We start from the raw sequence: 25,752 nt of genomic DNA on the forward strand, positions 1-25,752 counted from the left end.
TGTAGCCTATCTATAGTAGTGTTGAAACAAGTTTATTAGTTGATTAATCAACTCGATTTATTGAAGTATTTATCAAGCAAAAAACGCCAAACTTTTGCTGCTTCCAGCATCTCAAATGTGAAGATTTTCTGCTTTTCTCTGTTTTATATCTTGTTAGACAAAAAAAGCAATTTAAACTCCTTATCTGGGGCTTTAGGAACTTCTGATTTTCGTTATTTTTGACATCTTATAAACTGTATGATTAATTGAAATTGGATCAACATCATAATGATGGCTATTTGCAGCCTTAATATTTGATTATTTATGCAAATGTTAACATAAGCATTTGCAAACAAAGCACAAAAATGCAATTAAATGTATGATATTAGCAGCTCAATGTACCATTCACATGTGAAGCATTTTTAATAATGTATGGTACCATAAGAAAGAATATTCTGTGAATGTCAACAACACACAACAGCAAAAACAACTTATGATTGTGCTTTATTTAATCTGTGAGAATTCAAATAGCTATTTAACACAAATTCCTTTTTAAATACACAAATATATCAGTGGTCAAGGTCATGTTTTCAGTTTTATTTTTCCCTGTTTTGTTTAAATTAAATATAATATGACTCATATCACAGTATTGAAACACGCAGACAAGATCTATTTTCAGGTATCAGCTCATCGAGTTGTAAAAACTTATCTTTGAGAAGAGCTGAAAGCACCAACATATGAAGTCAATGTCGCACCATTCATGTTAGACCAAAGGTGCTAGTGTAGAAGATCTTATTCCAAGGCACTTTCCTTTGTCTGAAGTTACCGTTAAATAAAACTTACTAGTTTCTACAAGAACTGGATATGCATTAAGGCTCACAGTATACCTAAATACAAATGCAGTGCTCATAGATACATGCTTTCCCTCATTAAACAAGGTAGAAAAGTGCAATGTCAAGCGCTAGGGAATATATAAAAATATAGATATGTTTTTGAACAAGTAACTGATGCTGGACCTAGCATTTGTTCTTGCTTGCTCCAAGGATTTTGGTGAGCTAATTGTGGGTAAATAAACAGCAATTAGAGCTGGATAAAGACCGGTTTTAAGTAGTGTTCATTTTCCTGTCTGTCTTTTTTCTAGATAGCAGGACGCTAACAGGAACACAAAACTCCTTCGGGTGGGACGCATGCGCCATTTTTTTTTTTTTTTTTTTAAAAGCTAGAAGTGTGTGGCAGTGGTGAGTCTATGGCTCAGGGGGCGGCTCCTCCAGGCTCTTCAGCAGATCTGTGTATGCAGATGAGTTTATGAAGCGCGGGTACGAGTCTCTCTGCATCAGTGTGTAGATCTGCTGCTGAGCATCGTCAAACGTGTGTGAGGTCGGCTCCAGCATGTTGCGGTTGATCACATCTCGGACGCGTGAATCCAAACTAACCTGGAGAACAAGAGCAGATAAGAGTGAAGCCCCATTAATTGTAAAAACATCATGTAGAACTAAACTGATAAATTAACACAAAACAAATATTAATTGGCAACATTAATTATAATCTTTCCAGTTATTTCTCAAGGAAAGAGGCCAAATATCCACTGGTTCCTGCTGTTTATGTGAGGATTTGTTACTGTTGTCGTGCTTATACTGATCAGCCACAACATTAAAACCACCTGCCTAATATTGTGCAGGTCACCCAACGCCTCTGACGTGTCCAGGCATGGACTCCACAAGACCTCTGAAGGTCCTCTGGTATCTGGCACCAAGACTTAGCAGCAGATCCTTCAGGTCCTGTAAGTTGCGAGGCGGGGCCTTGTTTTCAAAGCGCATCCCACAGATGCCCAGTCAGATTGGGATCTGGGGAATTTGGAGGCCAAGGCAACACCTTGAACACTTTGTCATGTTCCTGAACAGTGGGCAACATGGGCACTTTGACCGGTCTGCAGCTATGCAGCAAGTTGCGATGGACTGTGTGTTCTGACACCTGTCTATCACAGCCAGCATAAACTTTTTCAGCAATTTGTGCTATAGTAGCTCTTCAGTGGGATTGGACAAGATGGGCTAGCCTTCACTCCCCATGCGCATCAATTAGCCTTGGGCACCCATGACCCTGTTGCCAGTTCACTGGTCGTCCTTTGTTGGACCACTTTCGGTAGGTACTGACCACTGCATGTTGGGAACACACCACCTTTTGGAGATGCTCTGACCCAGTCGTCTAGCCATCACAATTTGGCCCTTGTCAAAGTTGCTCAGATCCTTTCCTTTCCATTCTTCCTGCCTCCAACACATCAACTTCAAGAACTGACTGTTCACTTGCTGCCTAATATATCCCACCCCTTGGCAGGTGCCATTGTAAGGAGATAATCAACGTTATTCACTTCACCTGTTAGTGGTTTTCATTTTGTGGCTCAGATTGGTGTGTATGACTTAAACTTGCATTAACTCATATTTTTGTCCACTTGGGGGCAGTAGAAACAAGTTGTGAACACATCACTGACATACCCTTTTAAGTTATGGCAAACCTTTTAAGCAAAAAGTTGCTTATTTACACATCCAGCAGTTACAGAGCAACATTATCATTCATTTAGAGTTGTGTTTCTGTCCACCTGGTGAATAGAAGTCCAATATTCACTCTCCCTTAGCTCTGTCTATGCTCTCTACCAACTCCTGAGGGAAATATCTGGCTCTTTAGCTGCTAAATGCTCCATTATGTTCACCTGTCACACGCTAACTGTGTCAGTTAGCTGTTTGGTGCTGAACAGGTAATGTACAGTGGGTTTTCAGAGCTTTTTCACTAAAAACAGCTGCCTGCTGTGGCTGAAAATGACACTATGAGAGCACTAAGAGTGAACCAAAACAGTAAAGTTGCAGCTAAACAATGAGCTGAAACTTGCTATAAAGCCTTTTAAAGCTGAGGGAAGAGCTGCAGAGTTGGGTTGGTTCATCACTATGGGTGATGTTTGAGATGATGTTTGATACATCGTTTTTATAAAAAAAAAAGAACATTATACCCAGAAATATTTTGACATTTTGGGAAATGTGCTCATTCACTTTCTTGCCAATAGTTAAATGAAAAGATTGATACAATACTCAGATCTGTCAGTTAAACATGAAGCTATAGCCAGCAGCACATTAGCTTAGCTAAGCAGAAAGACTGGCTCTGTCTTAAGTTCAAAAGCATGTCTACCAGTACCTCAAAAAGCTCACTAATTAACATGATATATGTTGTTTTTTTAATCTGACTAACATACACAAAAAAGTAGAAAATTTCATTGTGGTTTGACAGGGAGTCAGGTGCTGTTACTATTTAGCTGTAGAGGTGCTGGCTAGCTGTTTCCCCTGCTTCCTGTTTTTTTATGCTAAACTAAGCTAAGCTAATCAACTCCTGGATCCAGCTTCATACTGAGCACATAGACATGAAAGTGGTATCAATCTTCTCCAACTTCAGGCGAGAAGGTGAATACTATAAGCTTATTTCCCACAATGTCAAACCTTTAATTGAATATTGTTGTGTTTTGGATCATTGGATGGACAAAACAATGACGTTCCATTGTTCTATGGGAAATTATGATGGGCATATTTGACAGTTTTCTGACATTTTATAGACAGAACAATTGGTTAATCAAGAAATTGTTCATCAAATTAATTCACAGTGAAAATAATAGTAATTTTTTTGATTATTTGTATAGTCTATAAGATGTCAGATAATACCAGAAAATTCCTATCACAATTTCCCAAGTCTGAGCAACAGTCCAAACCCAAAGATATTCTGTTTACAGTGATATAAAACAAAGAAAAGCAGCAAATCCTCATATTTGAGAATCTGGAACCAAGAGAACATTTGGCATTAGTTGACTACTAATTTTCTCTGTCAATTGACAATTCGATCAATTTGGTTATAAATGCTGCAGTCCTTTGCAGCAAATAGCCTTGGTGTCTCACCTCTTTAGGGGAAAGGATTGAGATGAAGTCCTCGTATATTTGACGAACTTTCTCTTCCACCACAGTCTTGTTTGTCTCTTTTTTAAGCTCCTCGCAGGCCAGCCAGAACATCATGTTCTCCTCGCTGAACTCTGTCCGCAGGAACTGCCTGAAGCAGCTACGCCCGGCTGCACTTTTCATCACCTTTTCAAATGAAATTGTCCAGGACCGTGCGTCTTCCAGAGTGGGCTTGGGGCTTCAAGAAAGGAGTACAGACCTTAGTTGATTTATTTGTTGTGTCTTTTTTTTACAGTAATTCTCTAAATAATGCCACAACATATGAAAGCTGGTGTCTTGGTAAGGATTTACAGTAGCCATTACCTTTCTTCACAATTAGTGGTTCCCTCTGTCCTGCGCTCAAAAGTGGACCTCTGTATTGTTTCGTCCTCACTCCTAACAGTCAAACTGGAAGAAAAAAACATACATTATGTTTGTCAGGTTATTTAAAGTAGCTTGTCATCCAGGTTTGATTTTTCCACCAGCATACTGCAGTGGAACATTTAAAATAGTTCTACAGTCCTTTTATGTCAAGCTTTTGTTCTAAATATAACGTTTGTAGTTGGTTGGAATGTGAAATCACACCTACAAAACTGCATACTGCATGGTCAAAAGTATGTGGACAGCCCAACATTACACCCAAATGTGATTGTTGAACATTTAATTCCATAACTATAGGTATTAATCTGCTGTTATAACAGCCTCTACTCTTTAAGGAAGGATTTCTGCAAGAATCTGGAACCTGGCTGCTCCCATTCAGCCACAAGCTCATTAATGAGGTGAGTGCTGAAGTTGGATGATAAGACCTGGTTTGCAGGCGGCGTTCCGGTTCATCCCAAAAATATTGGAAACTTTCTTTATGGGCCTTGCCTCGTGCACAAGGGCATTGCCTTGTTGAAAAAAGTCCATCCCCAAACTGTTGAAAGCAAAAGTTGGAAGCACACTTTCTAGAACAGTGATCCTGGTTGGGAGGCCCGAAATGGGTCACAAAACAAATCTGACGGGTCACAAGATGATAATAGGAAATTAAAGAAACTGGAATATTTATTGTTTTTCTAATTTTTGCTTTTTTTGTAAAATCTGGATGTTTTCACCACTGAAGGCCTCTATTGATCCTCCAGTTGAGACAACCAAATCACTCTTTGGTTGAACGCCTAATAACTTATGTGCACACTAAGGCTATACCTCTGATGTTTGGGTCACAAGTAGATGTTGCCTTATTTTAAGTGGTTAGAAACCAAAAGGTTGGAACTGCTGATATAAAATATAATTGCATGATGTAGCATGAAGCTTTCCTTAATTGGAACCAAAGAGCCTGACCCAGACCATAAAAGCAGCCCCAGACAGCACAACAGGGGTGTCCACATACTTTTGGCCATGTAGTTATTGGAAAAATAACTACATGGCCAAATTAAGGTCATTACATTGCATTTATCTCATATCAACAGTTGATCACACTATTTTTTATTTATTGTTATTTTCCATATTTCAAATAACAGAACACCTCCAGCAAATTCAGATGATATACTGGGAACACTGGGAACGTTTGCGTCAATAGCTGAAAGTGTTAACTGTCCATATCATCCTGGTGGGATCAACTGTGCATAATTAAAATGTTCCCAACACCTGATGTAGCAGCTGGCTTTAGACTAATTGGCTCAGGTGAGGGTCCATTGTGAGCCATCCCATCTGGGAATGTGGCTGTTGTAGCAGTGCAACAATTAGACAGAATTGATAAAGATGTAGAGACAAAACGTATTACTCATCCCCGATGGAGTGAATTAACATGTTCTGCTCACAGCAGGTTGGCTGTCCTTAGAGGAAACACAAGTAAACGGTTGATAATTCCAAAACAGATTAACATCCCCTGAGGCCTCCATCCAATGAGATCCGGTGTAGTTTACAGGACCAGAGTGCTTCTGTTTTTCTGGGATGATGGTGTGGGCTGGGCTGTGGTGTTGTAGAGAGGGTGGCAGGATGGAGGCAAAAGAAAGTCTCACGTCTACTTAAAGTGCTACTACCCAACGAGGACAAGACAAACAGAGCAGCATGACGCTGCATGCTGCTCTGTCACTTTACATTTTGTTGAGTAGTCTGATTTTCAACTGGCTTTTCTCGAAACGGCTGTACAGAGAGATTACAAATATGTATCTAAGAAGAATGCCTGCTTTTGAATTCCTGTGATTTTCAATCAGTGAAAATTTCAATGTGATAAAAATGTTTATGAGCTAAAACCCTTGCTAGTGCCAAACATTTTCCAAACCTTACATGTGAGACTTGAGAGTCTGCTGTCTTGCATTCATGAGCTACAGTACCCCAAATTTAGCAGCTTTTTGCATCAGTCATGCTTGCAGCTCTGTGAGACTCTGAGCTAAATGCAAACATCAGCATGCTAACATGCTAACAATGAGAATGCAAACATGCTAATGCTAAGCAAGCACAATGTTTACCATGTTCACCATCTTAGTTTAGCATGTTAGCATGCTGACAGCTGCTAATTCACACTAAACACTAAATACAACTGAGACCGATTAGAATTTAATTTTAAAGGTATCTGGTCATAAACCAACGTATTGGATAAATTGAAATGTTGGAGGAAAAGTGAAGGGATCACAAAATCAAACCTGAGAGGGAGATAAATATCTGTATCAAATTTAATGGCAATCAATGCTAATGCTGTTGAGACATTTCACTCAAAGTCACAAACGTGAACCTCATGGTGACGCTAGAGGAAAAGTCAGGGGATCTAAAGTCAGTAAGATTCATTATGATTCATCATCTGGGAACCACAAATGTCTGTACAAGATTTAATCCAATAGTTGTTTAGATATTTCAGTTCGGACCAAAGAGGTGAACCGACTGACAGACTAGAGACATGCTGCTTGAATGGCTTAAAAATATGTTATTGTTCTACAACGGCAGACTGAAGTCTCATATATTGGATGTTAACAGTGGTACATGAACGCACCACACAGTCTAAGTGCACATAGATGTGAGATAAGGTAAAAGTCTCTGTCAGCTGATCATCGAAGGTCAGAAAAACATGTTTAGTAGTGTAGGATATTTGAATAGTATATAGTCATAGTAAATGAATTAAATGAAAAACAACTGGTTCTTAAAAACATTAAAATGTACCAGCAGCTGTGGGGAAAACATGATAGAAATAGTTGTGTAAAATTAGTTTAGTTCTTTGTAATGACAATTTAAGATTTGGATTTTAATTGAGGAAGGTGCAGGACAAATATTTTATCATTGTACAATTATGCTATTATGCAAGATTTGTAATATGGATTTCCATTAGCCATCAAAAATAAGAGAGAGACAGTGTTGTCAAGTGTATGATGAAAATATGTTTGATATCTGCAATGTTTAAGACATCAAAACCTGCATATTTATTATTGTTATTATTTATTATATATTCCAGTCCAGTCATATAGGTACTGGCACTGACCTCTATTATATTCATTGTTAATTAATCTACAAATGATTTGATCTATTTATCATTTTCTCTATAAAATATCAGGAAATAGTGAAAAGAAAAGCTGCAAATATTCACATTTGAGATGCCATATATGGTTAAAAATGACTTAAATTGTTGCAGATTAATTTCCTGTATATGGACTAATCAATTAATCGACTAATTGTTTCAGCTCTACTCTGGACTTAAATGTCTTTTGTGTTTTTATTTTACACTGCTCAGGGTTTCAAACAGGTCTTACACTTTCTCAGAAATATGATATGACAGCAACTGTGTAATCGGAGATAAATCAGAGGAAGTATCTTTGTATGAGTGCCTCCTAAAGATGCTGTGAGCAACGTACAATATGTAGGATAAGTGAGTAATGGATGACAGCAAATTAGCACCCAAAACCATAATTTCAACCTAGAATGCAGTAAATCTGAATAAGGAGACATTCAGAAAGCTATTAAAGACAGTAAACAGGCCCTTCGTCCCCCTGTGTGCCTCGGACCACATATTTCCTATCACCAGCCCTGCTCTGCATGTGTGGGAGGCAGTGGAGTGTTATTACCAGGAGCAGCTACAGCAGCAGCACCAGCAGAAGCAGCAGGCGTTTGAGGCGTTGGTGGGGGTGTTTCCCATAGTGTGGCGCGCTTGGAGGACACTGGCAGCTGCTTCCTGATGAACCTGCATCTGTCTCTTACGCATCTCCACCCGCTCCGAGCCCATGGACTGCAGGAGAAGACACAGTGTGAGTTGGCTGGGGAAGATTACTGACGCATCACACACACACACACACACACACACACACACAGATCACAGTCCAAGAAATCACAAGAGATTAAAGATCCAACAGGAGCAAGGAGGCCCGCATACGCGTCACAAGAGGAGATTGGATCAAACTTGATTGGCAAAGCAATAAAACCTCGATCAGTCTGATCCTATGCATTATTTACCAAATTTAAGCTACAGTATCTGAGAAGAGGAAACTATATTTTGCGGAAGGGACGACCACCTCATGATCATGACGCGTGGGGTCAACTTCTGTGCCATGCAATCTCAATAATCCATATTTCTGATCAAGATGATCAAGGCAAAAAAAAAGGCCTTACTGTGCCTTAAAGCTTCCTATATCTCAATACAAACAACCCCGAGGAGGAAATCGGAAATGTCCTACCGGTTTGTTGGATCAGTCTGACTGTAACAAAACCAAAATATGATCAGCAACAACCCCCCTCCTCTTCTCTCCTCCTCTCTCCTCCTCTCTCCTCCTCTCTCCTCCTCATCTCTCTCTCTCTCTCTCTCTCTCTCTCTCTCTCTCTCTCTCTCTCTCTCTCTCTCTCTCTCTCTCTCTCTCTCTCTCTCTCTGATATGAGGGATGAGCAGTAATGACAGCGACTAGGCGTCTCTTGGACCGCAGCAATCGCATCCATCAGTCACATCCTCGGGAGGATGAACCCACATGATGGTCGATTTGAGAAAGCAAACAAGCCTGAAGCAAGCAGCAGGCTGTGCAGCTATTTATAGAAATATAATGAAATTATTTGATCAGAAAAGCTGATAATTTACATGATAATGGGGTCTTTTTTTCCCTCTCAAGGCAGAAAGCAGCAGATCTGCACATATTTACACTGTTCATCATCGATATTATATTATCAGTGCTAATAACAGCATGCACGAATTAACCGAGATGAATCCTCATATTTCTCGTTGCTGGAATATCCAAATAAAGATGCTGAATTTTATCCGACTCATTTCCCTCCAAAGAGAAGCACAAACAAAGGATGATATGATCTTTTCCTGCATGCGGCCTACACCGGTTTAATAAAAATCAAATATAAACGTGTACTCACTGTGTCACCATGAATGCCAGAATACAGGTGATTTTTTTTTTCTTTTGGGGCTCGATCACATCCGTCCGCCTCGACTTGACACAAACCAGTTGGTTTCCTCTGCGCGCATGCGTCTCCTGCAAGTGTGAAAAGATTTTTCTGCGCCCATGCACTGACGGCCAGAACACAGTGTGCGCTTTTTTTTATTTTTTATTTCTATTTTTTTTTTTTTTTTACAGCACTGCGCTTCCTCAGGACACACTGAGGCTGGCAGAGGATTGCATGACACAGATTTCAATTAATAATACGTTAATTTTTATTCTTCATCATTCATCATTAGGAAATAAACCTCTGCTGATGTGGGCTGTTATCTTTAAACTTTATGGCATGTGGATCATTTCTCAGTTATTATGAAATTAACTATATTGTCTTTTTTTTTTTTTTTGTTTCCCACTCAAACCCCAGCACTCATAGAGCAGCATGAATATGTAAGAAGTAATCTGTAACACTGTCAAGCTGCTGTTTTAGAAATGACGCATCCCCTCTAAGCACGGGTAGATGTGAAGAAGCTCTGAATAATTCAATCAAACATCTGGAAACCCCCAATTCCCGCATCTGCAGATTCACCTCCCCTGATAACGCCACAGAGGCCCAGTGCAGCCCGCGTCCACCAGAGGGCAGTAGTGGTCCGTTCAAGCACACCCAGGCTGCTATTGGGCCACAAAGGATGTGGAGGCCAGTGGAGAAGCAAGTCAAGACAGTTAAAACTTGATTAACCAAAGAGAGATTCCTCAAATTGAATTATAAGCAGAAACCTGAGTAGCTTCTCTCTCGCCCACAAGACTCTGTGTGTAGAGATGAGCCAGTGTGGTCTCAGAGCTGCAGGATTTTACTGGTGTAGTTCCACCCCTCTTAGAAATTTCCTGATTATTATTTTTAACATTTAAATGGCTTCTCCAGTGATTTATCATTGCAGTCTCCTACAGTTGGGGGTCACACAAGAGACAGTAAAACAGAAAAAGAATGGTTAAAGCATTTTCAAGTCTGTCTTAAATCATGAGTCAGGTATCCATATGAATAATGAAAGAGGTTTTGCTTGCTATAATCATTCCTCCTGTTCATACTGATCATTATAAGATCCCTTCTTAATGTGCTTTCAATGCAAGTGATGAGGGACAAGATCCACAGCTCACCAACCTATGCAAAAATGTATTCCAAAGTTTATCTAAAGCAAATTTTAAGCTTCATTTGCCTGAGTTAGTCAAATCAAGTGGATATCTTCCAAACTTACAGTCTAAAAAGGCTGTATAAATAAATAATTGTGCTTGTCTGGAGAGTGTTGAGCTGCAGCACAGGGATAGTAACAAAAAGAGGGAATTTGGCACTAAAAAGACTGTAACTTGATTTGTCTAACTTGGATGGCTTCATAATCCAGTTGTGTACAGGAGGAGGCTTGTTTATTTTGATTTCCATCACTTACATTGAAAAGCACATTATGAAGGATCTTCTGTGGTCAGTATGAACAGGAGGAATGATTACAGCAAGAAAAACATCTGTCAATGTTCATATAAGCACCAGACTGTTGTTTTAACACAAAAATCCTTCAAAATCAATGCAGGAGAAGTCAAATTATCCCAACTTTAAGTTTCTGGTATTCTAAGGGTCAACCTCCATAGATGCTGGATCCTACATTTCCCACAACGCAACCCTTTCATCAGACCCCATTCGCTTCCTAAAACTCCTCTTCTTTCAAACATCACACCTCCAGGTTGCAAAGCATGTTTTCAAGTCTAAATCCTAAACCGAGATAACCCCGATGACATCATAATGACATCATCAGGGTTATTTTTTTCAAATTTAGAAGAGCTTCCTTCAAAAACACAGAAAACATCATCCAACTGTTCCCGCGGGGAGTTATAAGGCCACTCTTCATGACGAGTAAACTAAACTTCATGTGTAAAATTGCCCCTTTAATGATTTATTTAAACATTCAGTTGTATTTTATCCAGCCTACACAATGGTCTAAACATTGTTTCAAAGCCTTTTCCACGCTTGCATGAGCATAATTCTGTTGGAAAAATACAAAATCTCTTTATTTTATTTACTGCTAGACAGTCAGAATCTAGATTTTAGTCTAAAAGATATAAGAATGACCATTAAATAGCCCATCATGCACAATTTAGATCTATTTCTACATGTAAAACTCCTCGTCAAAAGGTCGTCAAAACTCACAAATTCCCTGAGAGAGTACCGAGGACATGACCTCACTGTCTTCAGTGGTATCTGAGACCTTATTTGACCTTTTCTACATGTCTTGGACACCAATTAAGTTTGTTAGTAGTGAGGCAGCAGCTGTTGTTTCATGAATGTGCCCTGAAACTTTCAAGCACTGTATAATCTGACTAACACAGACCTTCTTATGGTATATCTCACTGGACCAATGCATCTCCCAAACAAACAGAGGAAAACTAATCAAGTTGAATACATTTTCATATTCCCGCCTTCTGATTTCATTGCACAGCACATATTGTTGGATAAGATTATTCACTGCAGCTGAAGTTGCAAATATGACAGGGGAAATATGCTAAATGGTGATTGCAGTAGAGGAGGAATATCCATCCTCTTCCACTTGGTACGGGTGACACAGCTATAAAACAAATCCAATATATAGAAGTCTCTCTGTCTAAGCTTTATAATAAATCATACATCTTGTAGCTGTAGTAATCTTAAAGAGGAATAGCTTCTTAAATGGAAGCTGCTCTCCGGTGAGATAACTGGTTACTGTGATCTACAGCTGGAACATATAAGCACATGTGTGTATCATTTCATCTTTTCACATGGGTGTAATCACCTATTGCTGTCAGCAAATCTAGCTTTACTGTATGTGTATCATTTCTAAATTCAATATGGTGTCAATTTCAGAGGTTGCAGCCTTGTACAAAAAAAAAAAAAAAGATTCAGCCCTCCAAAATACGTCCAGTAAATCACCTCCTCTGGATCTCTACTGATGCAGTTTCCAGCAGAGTGGAATGCACAATGTGTGCCGTTATATTCACACTGGTTATTATGTTTCCCATTTTCACAGGCTGGAGCTCGATTCATTACAAGTCATCATTTGTGCATTGGCAGTGAGTTAAAAATCTTTTAATGGGTCGAGGCTCAAAACTAATTGTTTTTCACCCATTTTTTTGCCCTGTGATTTAAAGTAGAGTTAGGCAGTGGGAAGCTCTCCAGAGTTTATCTCAGAGACACAGAGGTTTCGGCTGTAATGACTCTTCTTCTTTTTTTTTTTTATCTGGCTAATTAAGTACCTTTGTTACACAGCTGCACAGCTTGGTTTTTGCGATGCTGAACTGTTGCATATCTTAGCGAGAGAGGGAGGCAGAAAGGGCCCACAATCTGCTGCAGGGCTCTACTGCACAACAGGAGTTTTAGAGGATGAGGATACCTGGATGTGTAAATCACATCCACTGCTGACAGATTTGACTTGATTTAGTGTTTTTTTTTTTTCTTCTCCTCACCGGTTTCATCAGTCTAACTCAGAGGATGCAGGTCATCAACCATCTGAAGAAAAGGTTATAGTCATGGTAAGAGATGATGGAAAATTGTAGTAAACAATAGGTGACTGGTTTATAACACAAAACACTGTAGAAATAAGAACATTTTAGGTGTTTATAATATATTTGTACTCTATCTGTGAAGCATCTGTTTATAAACAGATAATGAATGAACACAGTTGTATTGATACTATTAATACTATTGATACTACTATATTGTATTGAAGTCTTTATACTTATATTTATATGATACATTATAAGTATTTATTTATTACTGGTATTAATTCTGATTCTGATTCATTCTGATGAGTAATAATTTCCCATCACTATGAGTCTAACTTTTCTCAAACACATCTCCCATGTTTCTTTTTTTTTGTGAGTCAGTTTCTCCATAAGTTTAAGTCTTTAAATTGTTCTTTTCCATTCTTATTAAATCTGGTGGTGTGATCTTTACAATAAGGTCTGATAAGTGCAGCTTGAGTAAAAGTTTTTGTCAAACTACTATTTTTAATGTCAAGAATAAACCTTCAAAATGTCTTCATGAGTTTTGAAACACATTTAAAAACACACTGCAGGGATCTTTTAACATGATTCCAGCTATGTTATACTATGTTATCAATTATTTATTGTCTGTTTATACACCAGTTACAGATGTTTAGCACTTACAAATATCCTTATCTCTGCTTATAACATTATAGTGTGTTGTAAAGTATTCAGTACTCAGAGTTTATATGCTGCTTATATAAAGAGTTAAACTACAGTGTCTGTTTTTGTTGTTGTCGATGTAAGACACTGCATGTTCAATCTTTCTCTCCGTGTCAAAAGGTCAAACAAACCTCAGATAAAAACTGCACTCAGCATTTGATTGGTTCGTGCTTTATATGCAGTGATTTCAGAAACTATCTCATCACAATCATTTATTGATCGGAGACAGTTATTTTTCCAATTTTAAACTTCAATGCACATACAGTATAGGAACAGTTTTGCCACTGTTAATGAATTGCAAAGCTTTCATACTGGAGGAATTTGGTTTGCATGATTTTAAGGCGCATGCAGGAGGCCATAAGGACTGTCATTTGCCTGCAGGCGAGAGCAACAACGGTGAGAAACAGATAGGAACAGACGACCTCCGACTGCACATAGCTCCAGTGAGAGTCATCATCACTCAGCTTAATTCTCACACTTTCACTCTGATAAAATGAGGACTTCATAAATGTTACAATTTGTTTTCCCTAAGGCCCTTCATAGCTGTCTAAAGTTTTAGTTACAGCTGTCATTTCCAGAGAGTTGTTTGTTTGTCGTGAAAAAGCATTATGCAGCGACAGGCACTCGGAGGGAACATCATCCATACGATTCTTTGCAGGGTGGTGGAATCATGATGATGTACTATATTACCTTTCGAGGATTTGCAGCAGAGCATTAAACTGTTATTTTTTATTCAGGACTTGAATTAAAAATGTATGTTTCCCGACTTCCATCCCGCACAATGTGTGCTCTTTCTGCCCGCGTGGTGAATAATGCTCCATAGAATTACCAGATCTGTGTGGGCGCTGTATTCCTGCATGCATACTGCATATACTGTACATGAAGGTTGGTAGTGCACAAACATAGAATACTGTATTCTTACTTTGCTCAGCTTGTTTTGACTTTGCAAGCTTGATAGTTTGTATTAGAGTTGCATATCAGATTTTATTAATTGTTCTGATATTTCATTTGGTTGTAGATTATCAAGATACGCTACATGGCCTGAAAGAATGCAGACACGTGATCATTACAGCCAAATATGATTGTATCTCATTCCAAAACAAAGGGCATTAATCTGCAGATCTCACAGCCTCCATCCTTCTGAGAAGGGTATCTACAAGATTTTGTAGCCAGTTTTGCAGGGAATTGCTCTCATTCAGCCACCAGAGCATTAATGAGGTCAGCCACTGATGTTGACCCAACATTGGTCACAAGGTTAATCTAATGGGTCAGAGGACGATTAAAGGAATAAGGAAAGAAAACATATTTTTGTTATGTTTATTTTGTCTAACTTTTATTAGATTTTTATTTGCTTTATTGTGTTCAGTACTGGTTGCTTTTATGTCTCCAGGCCTCAAAAAATCCTTCAAATGAAACAATCCAAGAAGGAAAAAACTTCATTTCAAGTTACAAACCAAAAAGGTTGAGAAACACTGGTCTATAATGTCATTGTATGCTGTGAGGGGTCTAGCCTAAACCATTAAAAACAACCACATTCTATCCACATTTTGATGATTCTGAATCAGGCAATCTTGCAAAAATATTGCACAAAATAAGTGACTATACAGTATTTTATATAGTATCCATAAACCCAGTGTTAAGATAAATGGTAAGAATAAGGCAAGATTTCCTGGGGCTGTATAGACGAGGCAAGGCAACTTTTTTTGTATAGCACGTTTCAAAAAGGCAATTCAAAGTGCTTTACATAAAACATAAAAGGCATCAAGACAATATATACAAGAGACACAATACATTATAAAAAGACACATTTAAATTAAATAAAAAAATAGTGAAATAGAAAATAAAGACAGATAAAACAGGGGATTAAAAGTGACAGTGCAGTTATGAATAAGAAGCCCCAAATTTGATTAAATAAAAGGCAAACAGAAAAGTCCTCAGCCTTCATTTAAAACAACTGAGAGTTGCAGCAAACCTCAGGTTTTCTGGGAGTTTGTTCCGGATGTGTGGTGCATAAAAACTGAACGCTGCTTAACGATGTTTAGTTTCGACTCCGGGGACAGAAAGCAGACCTGTCGCAGTCGACCTGAGAGGTCTAGACGCTTTATTTATTCAGGAAATCTCATTGAGATCAAGATCTCGTGTGCAAGTTAATAAATTTGCAGCAAATCAGAAATGTATTTTCGCCCTACTTTAATGACATATACTGTACATCCAACAGATTATAAACATATGATTTTAATGCTCTGTGTGTTACTTTATGCTTTCAGTATTTCTAAGTTCTATTAGCTTATATATACACGCAAGGGTGAACAATAATAAAAATAACTGACAGCAGCATAATGCCATCAAGTACAATAGCCCTGCAGTCAGAGTGCTTGTGATTCCTGCTCTCCCGGGGGAAAAGGCTGTAATGAGAGGCACTGCAGAGAGCAGGTAATGGAGTGACGAGGATGGAGGTACTTCATATTCACACCTCATTCACTGCCAAGCAGGAACAGTGTCCACAGAAAGTCTAAAAGAAACGTTTTCAGCCCTGATTGTTTAATATATTTTCCACTTGAGAAACTAGAATCATCTGGTATGTCAGGCTCCGGTTACTGACGGAGGCTGACTGATAATACTGATATGTCATCCAGTAGTCATAGATAAACTAAAGGTCTACATCCTCCTCCTACTCTCTGTCTATGAGTGCTCATATACATCCTGTACACACCATACATCTTTTCAGCACAGCCAATCAGCCATCTGGAAGCTCGCTAAGGTTTAATGTTCTGCCACCTCCATTATTCTGTTTCAAGGCTTAACTTGTCTCCTCTGGACAGCAACGTGGAAAATACGGCAGCTAATTAGATATCTCTCAGGAATAAAATGATGTTTGGGAGAAAAGGAAGATGTTCCTGCAAAATAATTGGACAGACACAGTGATGGCTTTCTGATATACACGAGGTGGTTAAAATAAAAAAAAAGAGCCTATAGTGTGTCCTTCCACCTCTCCGTCATGCCAGTTGGGCTCGTATTTTAGGATTTGTCAAGGACCCATCTTATTCGCTCATTACTGGAGATAGATATGCTGTAGATGTAAAGCAGCCTTCTACATTATCAGCAGCTGCACATGTTAAGTGTTACTTTAATTTCCCCAACATTTTATGCCATGTTGGGCTGATTATTTTGTCAATAAATCATTGTCATAGACTCTACAAGATGTCTAAAAACCTATGGGATTCACGTGCAATATCTACAGACTTGCATCTTTCTAGTCCATTTTAGCTTTACCAGCATAGTTCATGAATGTTTCTCTGTTTTTCTAGGTGTCTGTCTGTCCATCAGCTATTAATATTTGTATTTACATCAATAAAGTAATGTAATATGTGATTTAGAGTTAGCATAATCATGATATGTTGCATGAATTCCACTGGAGTCAAAGCTGAAATGGGAGTTAATGTAACTTTTACTCTGCTAAGCTAGTTCGCTTTAGCGAGAGTTAGCAGATTTTGTTTTTTCATCCATCATGAAAGAAGCTCTTGCCTTGTTTAGTTATGTGGAATAAACTGAATAACCAAGATCGTGGTTCATCAAAGTGCGTATTTTCTATTAAAGATAACAGCTAAATCAACAAGTAATTTTAGCTTTAGCTACAGCTGAGGCTAGCCGTGGTTTATAACATCACCAGCAAGTTAATACCTGATAACTGTCTTGCTTAAGCTGTCCAGTTAGCTATATCTAACAGTGGCCTCAAGAGTCCATGTAGTTTTGTTTTGTTTTTGTTTTTTTGGTTCTGTTTTTGCTAATAAATCCTCCAAATTGAACGACCAAATACACCACAGAATGACACAGAGGAGCATTTTCTAATCTATTGCCTCTATCCATCTATTTTTTTAAAATTGTCCCAACTTGCAATTGGAAATGTGACATTCGTGGTCAGACACAGGAAATGAACAGCGATCTCCTGTGGCAAACTCCACTGTTGGGTCCACCTCACCTCCTCCAAATGAGGACAATTTTAACTTTTATATACGTCATTTGAACTGCACTATTGCTCCGGGTCATAATTACTACATCCGCTAGATAGCATCTGTCTGGCAAATGTTTTTGGGTGACTTACATTATGACCTACAGTATTGTGTCGTTTTTCTTGGGAGGAGAGTCTCATTTTTGCAGTTACTGCAAATTAAACATGCTGTGTTCAATTACATTATACAACTATTAAAACTGATGTCATAAAGTTAACCAAATATGTAGCGTTACTCATTGTTTTTGCCTAGCAGGAGCAGTACAGTGTGTACCTTTCTGACTCCTTTTCATGCATTTTCTTCTAAAATACTGGAAGCAAAAGCCAGTCTCTCCTGCACTCGAATGCTCTGTGATCCTTTATTCTCCACCTGGGGAGCTGACTTGTTGCATCATCACGAGAGCCCGCAGCACAGTGGGTAATTCACAGCTAACACCGTTGGCATTTTGCTTTTATTTTCAGCAGTTTGTTTATGACAAAAGGAGCAGAAGGACTCTCGGCGGCAGATACATGCCCACACACATGCAACGGGTCATTACTCCTCGACGGGCCATCCCTTCATACATCACAACAGCAACAAATGGCTCTAATGATAGAAATGCAGCTTTTATAAATATATTATTTATCTAAAACTATTATATTTTCTTCCCTCTCTGCTGCTTTATGAATCTGCAATCCTCTTGATGTATAAATTAATAGTTTTCTGTCAGAAATAACATGAATGGATGAAATTATTTGACAAATATAGAGCTCCCCAAAGAGAAGTCGGCTCTCTGCTGTTGTTCGAATCGATTCTCCTCCTTTACTTGACTCAAAGGGTTGAAGAGGTCAGTTATAACAGTTAGGTGGCTGGAGTGGAAAATAAGTGATTAAAGTTAGTAGTGTTGTAGCGTTTTATGTTGGCCCAGTAATGTGGCTTACTGGGTAACTTCACAGCTGTTTTTGCTGCTCAGAAGAAAGAGAGTCATTCTATGTAGGGATGAAAAATCTGGATTCAGTAATGTTTTTTTGCCAACAGTGGTTTAGTGTCATGATTGTTTAAGTTGTTTGTTGTAGCTTTCACCCTCCACAGTGAGTCATGCTGATTCATATTCAATGTGAAGGCCCTTTTTTGATTTTTGATTTTAATTGCAGAAATGGGTTGTTTATTTCTTGAGGCATAGCTTTACTTTAAGACTTAAATGTCATTCAAGATCTCTGTTTTTATTACGGTTAATTGCTATTTTAGAATTTCCATATTTTAATTTACTGTCTGCATACCAACTAATTTCAGTTGTAGAGATGAAGTTTTTTCACTGTTAACATGATGAAAAGATCTGAAATTGGCTAAATCATCTCTGGAGATAAAAATATGATTTAATAAGAACACCTGTGCAATCTAATGAAATCCAATATACGAAATACGAAGCTTAGACATTTTCAGTTTTTGTTGACATTGTCAGAAAGGTGATAATTGTACTTTATGTTTATTATTGAGGTCGTAGTGGATGCTGGAGGTGTACTGGAGTGCATTATCTTGAAAAGTGTTCCTAATATTTTGCCTCAATAATGAACATAAAGTGGAATTATCACCTTTCTGACAATGTCAACAAAAACTGAAAATGTATAAGCTCCATAAAACTAGAATTTATGGCAGAGCTGTTATTTGATTGCATTAGATTACACAGGTGTTCCTGATGAAGTGCTCGGTGAGTGTATATCACAACAATATTAAGTCACACAAAGTAGTCATCTCACACACACACACACACACACACATACTAATTAAATAATTTACAAGTACTATCAAAGCAATATCAATCAGTAGAGTGTCTGTACCTTCATTCCAGTAGTACCAGAAACTTGTCATCCCCAGTTCAGAGTTGCTATGACAAATTTCGATAGCGAGGCTTTATAAATGAAAACACAGGTATGCTGATGTAATGTCTTTCCACCCTCTTCATATTACTCACCGTGATGACTTAGCTGTCTGCAGTAATTAATTGAATGGCGCTGCGGTAGATGGCACCTGAGTGGTTTAAAGCTGATTTAAAAGTACAGTAGTGGCAGCAGCATGAACATTTATCTTTACAATCCAGTGTAGATGGTACAGTGGACTGTACACTTTCTTTATGTTTTGATCAAAGAAACAAGCTCTTTTCCTGTATAAGAATCCAATCTGCATTTTTTATTTTTGAGCAAGGTGTTTAACCAGATCCATAAATACCTGTGCTGTATTTATTAGATTTCCAAGGTCGGGTTTCTCGTGAGGTACATACATTTAGTGTTTTTGGAGTTTAGAACAGACTTTAAACTAATAAAAGACTGACAGACTGTAACCTGGAGAAAGCCTGGTTTGCAGTAAAGCCAGTGGCATACAAGATGGTACAACAGCGGGCGGCTGAGAGTACATGTAAATGTTTGCATTGTGGTTTGTGAGGTCCTAGACACACTGATGACTTCTGTCCCTCAGAGGTTTGTAGGGGTGGGTTACTGTTTCTGTTTTCTCCTGTTTATTCTAGTTAGGGAAGCAAGTGATTGTAATTTGGTTTCTTTGATTTTGTTATTCATCACCTTCCCAGTTAGATTTATTGTTGCTTATGTTGGCCTTTGCCCACCCTGAAGTCTGCACCTAACTCCATCTATTCAAACACATGTTGTAAATAAACACATCAGTCACTGAAAATCAGCAATCTGTCTCTTTGGCAGCTTGGAACTTGGGGAAGACGAGTCTTTTTCATGTTGTGTCTCTACGTAACGAAATGGACACCACAAAATTAGAAAAGAAATATTATTTACATATAAAGTAAATAGCACAGGACCTATTATTGATCCTTGTGGGACATGTTTATTAAGTATCTGGTGACTTGATTTGAAACCCACAGCAACAAAATAGCCTGAATTCTACTAGAAAGATCTGATTTGAATGATCAAAAACCATGGAATATAGTTTATCTAAAAATGAGCATCATCAGAAGCCTTTGAGGGAGCAGCACAGAGTTGCTTCTTATCAAGTGAGTTAACAACGTCATCCTTGACAGCAGTTGTAGCTATAACAAGGTCTAAAGCCTGACATGGCTGAAAGACATTATTATCCTCCAGAAAGGCACGTAATTGTAAGATGAACAGTGATTCTAGGAATTTAGAAAGACAGGAAAGCTTTGATATATTCTGATAATATTATAGGTCAGAAGTGTCCCCATGTCTGTGTAATAGAACAACCTGATTTGGACAAGATCGTCCTGCAGCCGAGGGCTCCTCCTCTGGTCAAGTTGACATGATTCACCTTGAAAATCAAATAGTGTGATCTTTAAGCTCGGATAAGAGGATTTAAGACAACCCTTTTGTTAACATTGTTTGAGAGGTTAATGCAAGGTAGCACTCACATCATATGACTGCTGCGGCTGAGGAAGATCTTTTTTTTTTTTTTTTTATATTCTCTCGCTGCTCGGTCTCTGCTCGGTTGAATAACCCTCTGATTGAGAGAGTGAGTGAGAGCTTGGGCAGCCTTGTGTTCACTGAAGTGATTCATGCATGGTGGCCACTACTATTAGTGGGTATTATCTTTGTATCTCTTTGTCATTTTGAGATACCTCAGGAATATCTGTTAAATCCTTTTATTCTCAGAAAACCAGAAAAGTAAAAATATATATTTTTCAACTAAATAAGATTTAAGAAATACTTTTATCCAGAATATTTTTCTTGTACATTTTTTTTCTGTGACTGAAAATACATCTTTCCACTTCAGTGGACGTTGGACGTTTGTATGTTTTATTTAAAAATGATGATATAATTTACATTTGAATAGTTTTATTAAACAGCAAAAACATATGTTCTTTGGACCTATATCGTGTTCCACTGAATCACTTTTTATACCATTGATACGTGCAGACAGATACATAACTCCTTCAAAATGAAATGTATTGGGGGAAAAAAAGGTATTGGCATGATTTTTATTAGTAAAAACAAAACAAAAAAAAATTACTTTGTGATGTAATAATTCATGCATGAAAGGGGGGAATCAATGACCTGGAGATGAGTTAAGAAATAGGCTAAGTACGGAGGGAAGTCAAACGAATTGGTTCAAGTAGACACTTAGAAGTAGATACAAACTTTTTGTTTTTGTTTTAGAGGGTTAAGAAGGTCAATAATCCCGTCTTGGCCTTGGTCCTTCCAATTAGTTCCATTCAAAGCTGTCAAATGAATATGAAATTCATCGTGACCCTGTGTGTCATATCTATAGTTTGCATAAATGCAGAAACCCTTGTAGCAGCCTGCCTGTCTATTATTAAAAGGTGTGAAGAAGAGATGACAGTTACACAAGTTTGCTTTTAGATAGGATGTTTTTTTCATGTTCAAACGCAGCGTGTATATGTGAACATTGATGTAACAGAGAGCGAGAGGTCAAAGGACACGAGTGCATTGTGTTGTTGTGTAACACATGGTTCGACAACAAACTTGCAAGCGCTACTCGATGTGTAATTAGCAAAGGCAAGATAAGCTAAAGAAACAAAGGAGACCTATTAATGTCAAAGTAAGCTCATTCTGAAACAGAGGAGGTGGATATTTTTCATGTCAAAGCAGCCAAGATCTCTGCCTACAGAGTGTCTGTTTCAAAGTCGTTTCTCTGGTTTATTACACAATGTGGCTAAAGATGAGACGTTTTGCTCAGCGAAACGCCACAACCATGTCCAAAAATATGTGCCTACTGCAACCCAAATCACTGAAAACAGCAGACACATTAAGTTTCCTCTGAGATGCCATTTTGAGGCATTTTTTTTTCTCACAGCAAGAAACAACAAGTGAAATGATTCTCTCATCCTATCAGAATGTAGGTTTTTAGAAAAGACAATGAACTATACATAAACAGATTTATGAATTTTGTTGCAATATGTACAATATAAGCTTGATGGTTCAATCACTGGACCCAGATTCATATTCAGTAATCTTCCCTCCTCACTCCATTATATGCTCTCAGTGCCTCTGTGTCTCTCTAGAGTCTTCACATACATGTTTAATAACCATTATTCAGGGAAGGACAATGCAAAGCATATATTGCAATAGAGAATTCTAGCCTAATATATCCTATATATCACTGCTCTGTACAACATACTATATATCACCATGGTTTAGTGATTTATATGTTGTTGAAAGACTATGTTTCTTGCTAAGGCTTGAGAGACTTTTTTATGATTATTCTTACATTTGTAAATGTCTCAGAAACAGGTCTGGATAAACTAACAAGCCCTGCATGCATGCAACCCTGCATGCATGCAACCCTGCATGCATGCAACCCTGCATGCATGCAACCCTGCATGCATGCAACCCTGCATGCATGCAACCCTGCATGCATGCAACCCTGCATGCATGCAACCCTGTTCACCATCTTAACCTAAGCTGTGTCTCAAATCACATACTTCTGTTAGTACACTTTCATGTAGTACACTGTGTACACTATGTACTTACTGGTGTAGTGCATGAATTTCTACAGGGTAGTGCTGTCTCAAATCAAACACGGCCGTTGTGCACTTACCGGAAATGACAATTGCAAATTAGCATTAGCTAGCTTTAGCATTTGCATTATCGTTCGCGCTACCAAATCATTACAGACTGCTAAATTAACCAAAGATCATACTGATGGCTTATATCCGACAACAGTATAGTGGTACTTAGTGCTAAAAAACACATGTATAACTTACATTTGTACCTGGCCGCCATTTCCAGTTTGAAAAGTGGTCCCTCCTCTTCCGCTACGTAGCCAAGATGGCGACCATTGAGGGCGAGAAGTGTCCATAGTTCCACACTCAACTTTTTGACTGTTTTTAGCGCACCATCCGGGTACTCACAGTGCACTGCATTTTTCCATACTTCTCAGTGTGAACGCACTTATGCACTCAAAATGTTAAGTGTAAGTACAGAAGTATGCGATTTGAGACACAGCACTAGTGTTTTAGCATGTGGACATTTGCTAATTAGCATGAAACACAATGTGCATCAAAGGCTGATGAAAATGTTATTTCAGTATTTTCTTGTAAATCGAAGCACTGGACGAATTGCAATTTTCCCCTGGTGGGTGTCGCTAGATAAGAAGTGAAGGCATCACTATCATTATTTCAATTCATCTTGAGTGGTGCATGAATATCTGAACCAAATTTCATGGCAATGCATCAAATAGTTGTTGAGACATTTCACCCAAAACTTCATATGTCATATGGTGCTGGAGGAAAAGTCAAGAGTCTCTCTCCAAAGTCAATGTCTATGAAAACTATTATCTGTACACAGTTTGTGCCAATTTATCAAGTAGATGTTGACATATTTCACAGGTTAAGTGAAAACTCTGTCTCGCCGGTGGCATGCTAGAGGAAAAATCAGGAGATCACCATCAGATCAGATCAAGTTATTAGGATTGTTCCTGTGGGCACCATGGATGTCTGTATCAAATTTAATGGCAATTTATCTAATAGTTGAAATATTTCAGTGTTGGACACTAACATTGCCATCCCCAGAGCCATGAGGCTAAAAACATAGGAAAGGAAAGCTGCTTTTCTGCTGCTAAAAATATAACAGTTTGATGTAAAAGGTTTTCACATCACAATATGTGTCCTTCAATTTACAAACACCTGAGGCAGCATGACAATATCATCACCTGGAAACACATATGATGGCTTTTATATAATAACTATAATTCATATTTTTGTGTCTCAGTTGTTCAGTATTTCAACATACAGTATGGTTCTGTTTAACATAATCAGGGCAAAATGGCACTAGAAAAAGGGGGCAACAAATATTTTAATTTGAATTGAGACGCTAAAATGTTTACCTTGATATAATGGGCATGCAGTCAACTTCCTGATTTCTGTAACAAATGAAGCTTAGTGAAAGTTCAGTCAGGAGTCAGGATCTTTTGCACACTCAGGTCTGTAGTATTATTTCTCAAACCAACTGTCATTCCCATCCCTCATGCATGCTCACTTATATTTTCCTTGACAGTCATTCCCTTGGGCATCAATTAAGACGTCATCTGGTCATATCTAACCAATAGCACGGTGATACACCCTCATTATCAGCCTATCATATTGCAGCTGTCTTTTTAAACATGTTCAAACACGTGTGCTCTTATGGTGCCGTTTGTGCACCCCACCACCTCCCCATCAGCACCCGGTCTTCACAGATTCATCAGTGCATTACTTCCTTAGCAGAAGTCATCAGCACCACCACCAGTGTCTGGACTCCATGGAGGGATGTATCTTGCTGCTGCTGCTCAGGACTGATGTCCCTCAATTCAAAATCTTCCTGTAGAATCTAAGCGCCAAAGACTTTTGACAACACTTAATCATCAATATCATCAGTATAATTAAACACTTCTTTTTGCTTCATTCATTTGACTCTCCTGATTAAAATGAGAGTTATGAGCCAAACCTCCCTGCAATAAACACAACACACCTGGGAGCATTAAAAAGCTGTTACAGCAGATCTAATGAGATGACTGTCAAATCTGTTTTACTGTACACCTGTTAGGACCATGTGCACACTGTCTAAAACAGCCAGGGGCAATTTAAGTGTTTGACTGCACAAATTATTCTATCCGCTCACTGATTTTACTGCTCTTGGTTTAGTGTGAGCTATAAAAAAAGAATTAACTGCCTTAATGAGATTCTCATAACTATAAAGCGCCAAGCGATTTTATTTAACATTCTTGGAGAAATCTCACGACTATTATCAAATCTGCTTGTGTGTGTGTGTGTGTGTGTGTGTATTGTCTTGGAACTTGATTGATATGATTGACTGTGTGTGTGAGAGAGAGATTGGAAACCTCAAGGGATTTTCAGGAGCAAAAAGCATTCAGTTGCATTTGTAGACTTTTTTGTTGTTATGACAAAAAAATGGAAATTGAAAATTGGAAAAATGCCATGAAATGTAAAAACAGATAGAGGGAAAAATGCCAAAGCAGCATATTAAAGAAACATTCATCATTCATATTGACAAAGTGTCAATTAAAACAGTCTTTTCATGTGTCTCAGTCAAGATATCCTGTGAAAGTAGAGCCTGAAGGAGCAGAGCGGAAATAGTATTAACTCTGGTCATTTATCATTAGGCAAAATCCTATTGGGACTACCTTCATGTTCCAACTGAATATTGTGTAAGGGGCGAAGTACAATATGAAAACATCCATCAAAACAAGCCAAAGAAAGAAACACAGAGAGAAAGTGTAAAATGAACAGATACAGTATAGAAGTTGGGTTTGTTCCAGGTTGAAACTGATAGT

General features: G+C 38.3%; 1 protein-coding gene across 5 annotated transcripts; it reads right to left on the reverse strand.

The window, feature by feature from the left end:
* Positions 1 to 76: 76 nt before the first annotated feature.
* On the reverse strand, positions 77 to 23,218 carry LOC121888092 (regulator of G-protein signaling 20). Of its 5 annotated transcripts, none has more exons than XM_042399404.1 (5): positions 23,186 to 23,218; positions 7,976 to 8,136; positions 4,269 to 4,352; positions 3,909 to 4,143; positions 77 to 1,412 (listed from the first exon to the last, which is right to left on the reverse strand). In XM_042399404.1, the coding sequence occupies exons 2-5, from the start codon at positions 8,131 to 8,133 to the stop codon at positions 1,224 to 1,226; spliced, it is 666 nt and encodes a 221-aa protein (XP_042255338.1). In that variant the 5' UTR covers positions 8,134 to 8,136; positions 23,186 to 23,218; the 3' UTR covers positions 77 to 1,223. The 5 variants fall into 5 exon arrangements, with proteins under 5 accessions (XP_042255338.1, XP_042255343.1, XP_042255339.1 ...); XM_042399409.1 differs by lacking the exon at positions 23,186 to 23,218 and adding an exon at positions 9,258 to 9,434; XM_042399405.1 differs by lacking the exon at positions 23,186 to 23,218 and adding an exon at positions 8,582 to 8,605 and having other exon boundaries at positions 7,976 to 8,177.
* Between the last annotated feature and the right edge of the window lie 2,534 nt (positions 23,219 to 25,752).

The sequence above is a fragment of the Thunnus maccoyii genome, chromosome 21, assembly GCF_910596095.1.
Source record: "Thunnus maccoyii chromosome 21, fThuMac1.1, whole genome shotgun sequence".
Classification (NCBI taxonomy): domain Eukaryota; kingdom Metazoa; phylum Chordata; class Actinopteri; order Scombriformes; family Scombridae; genus Thunnus; species Thunnus maccoyii.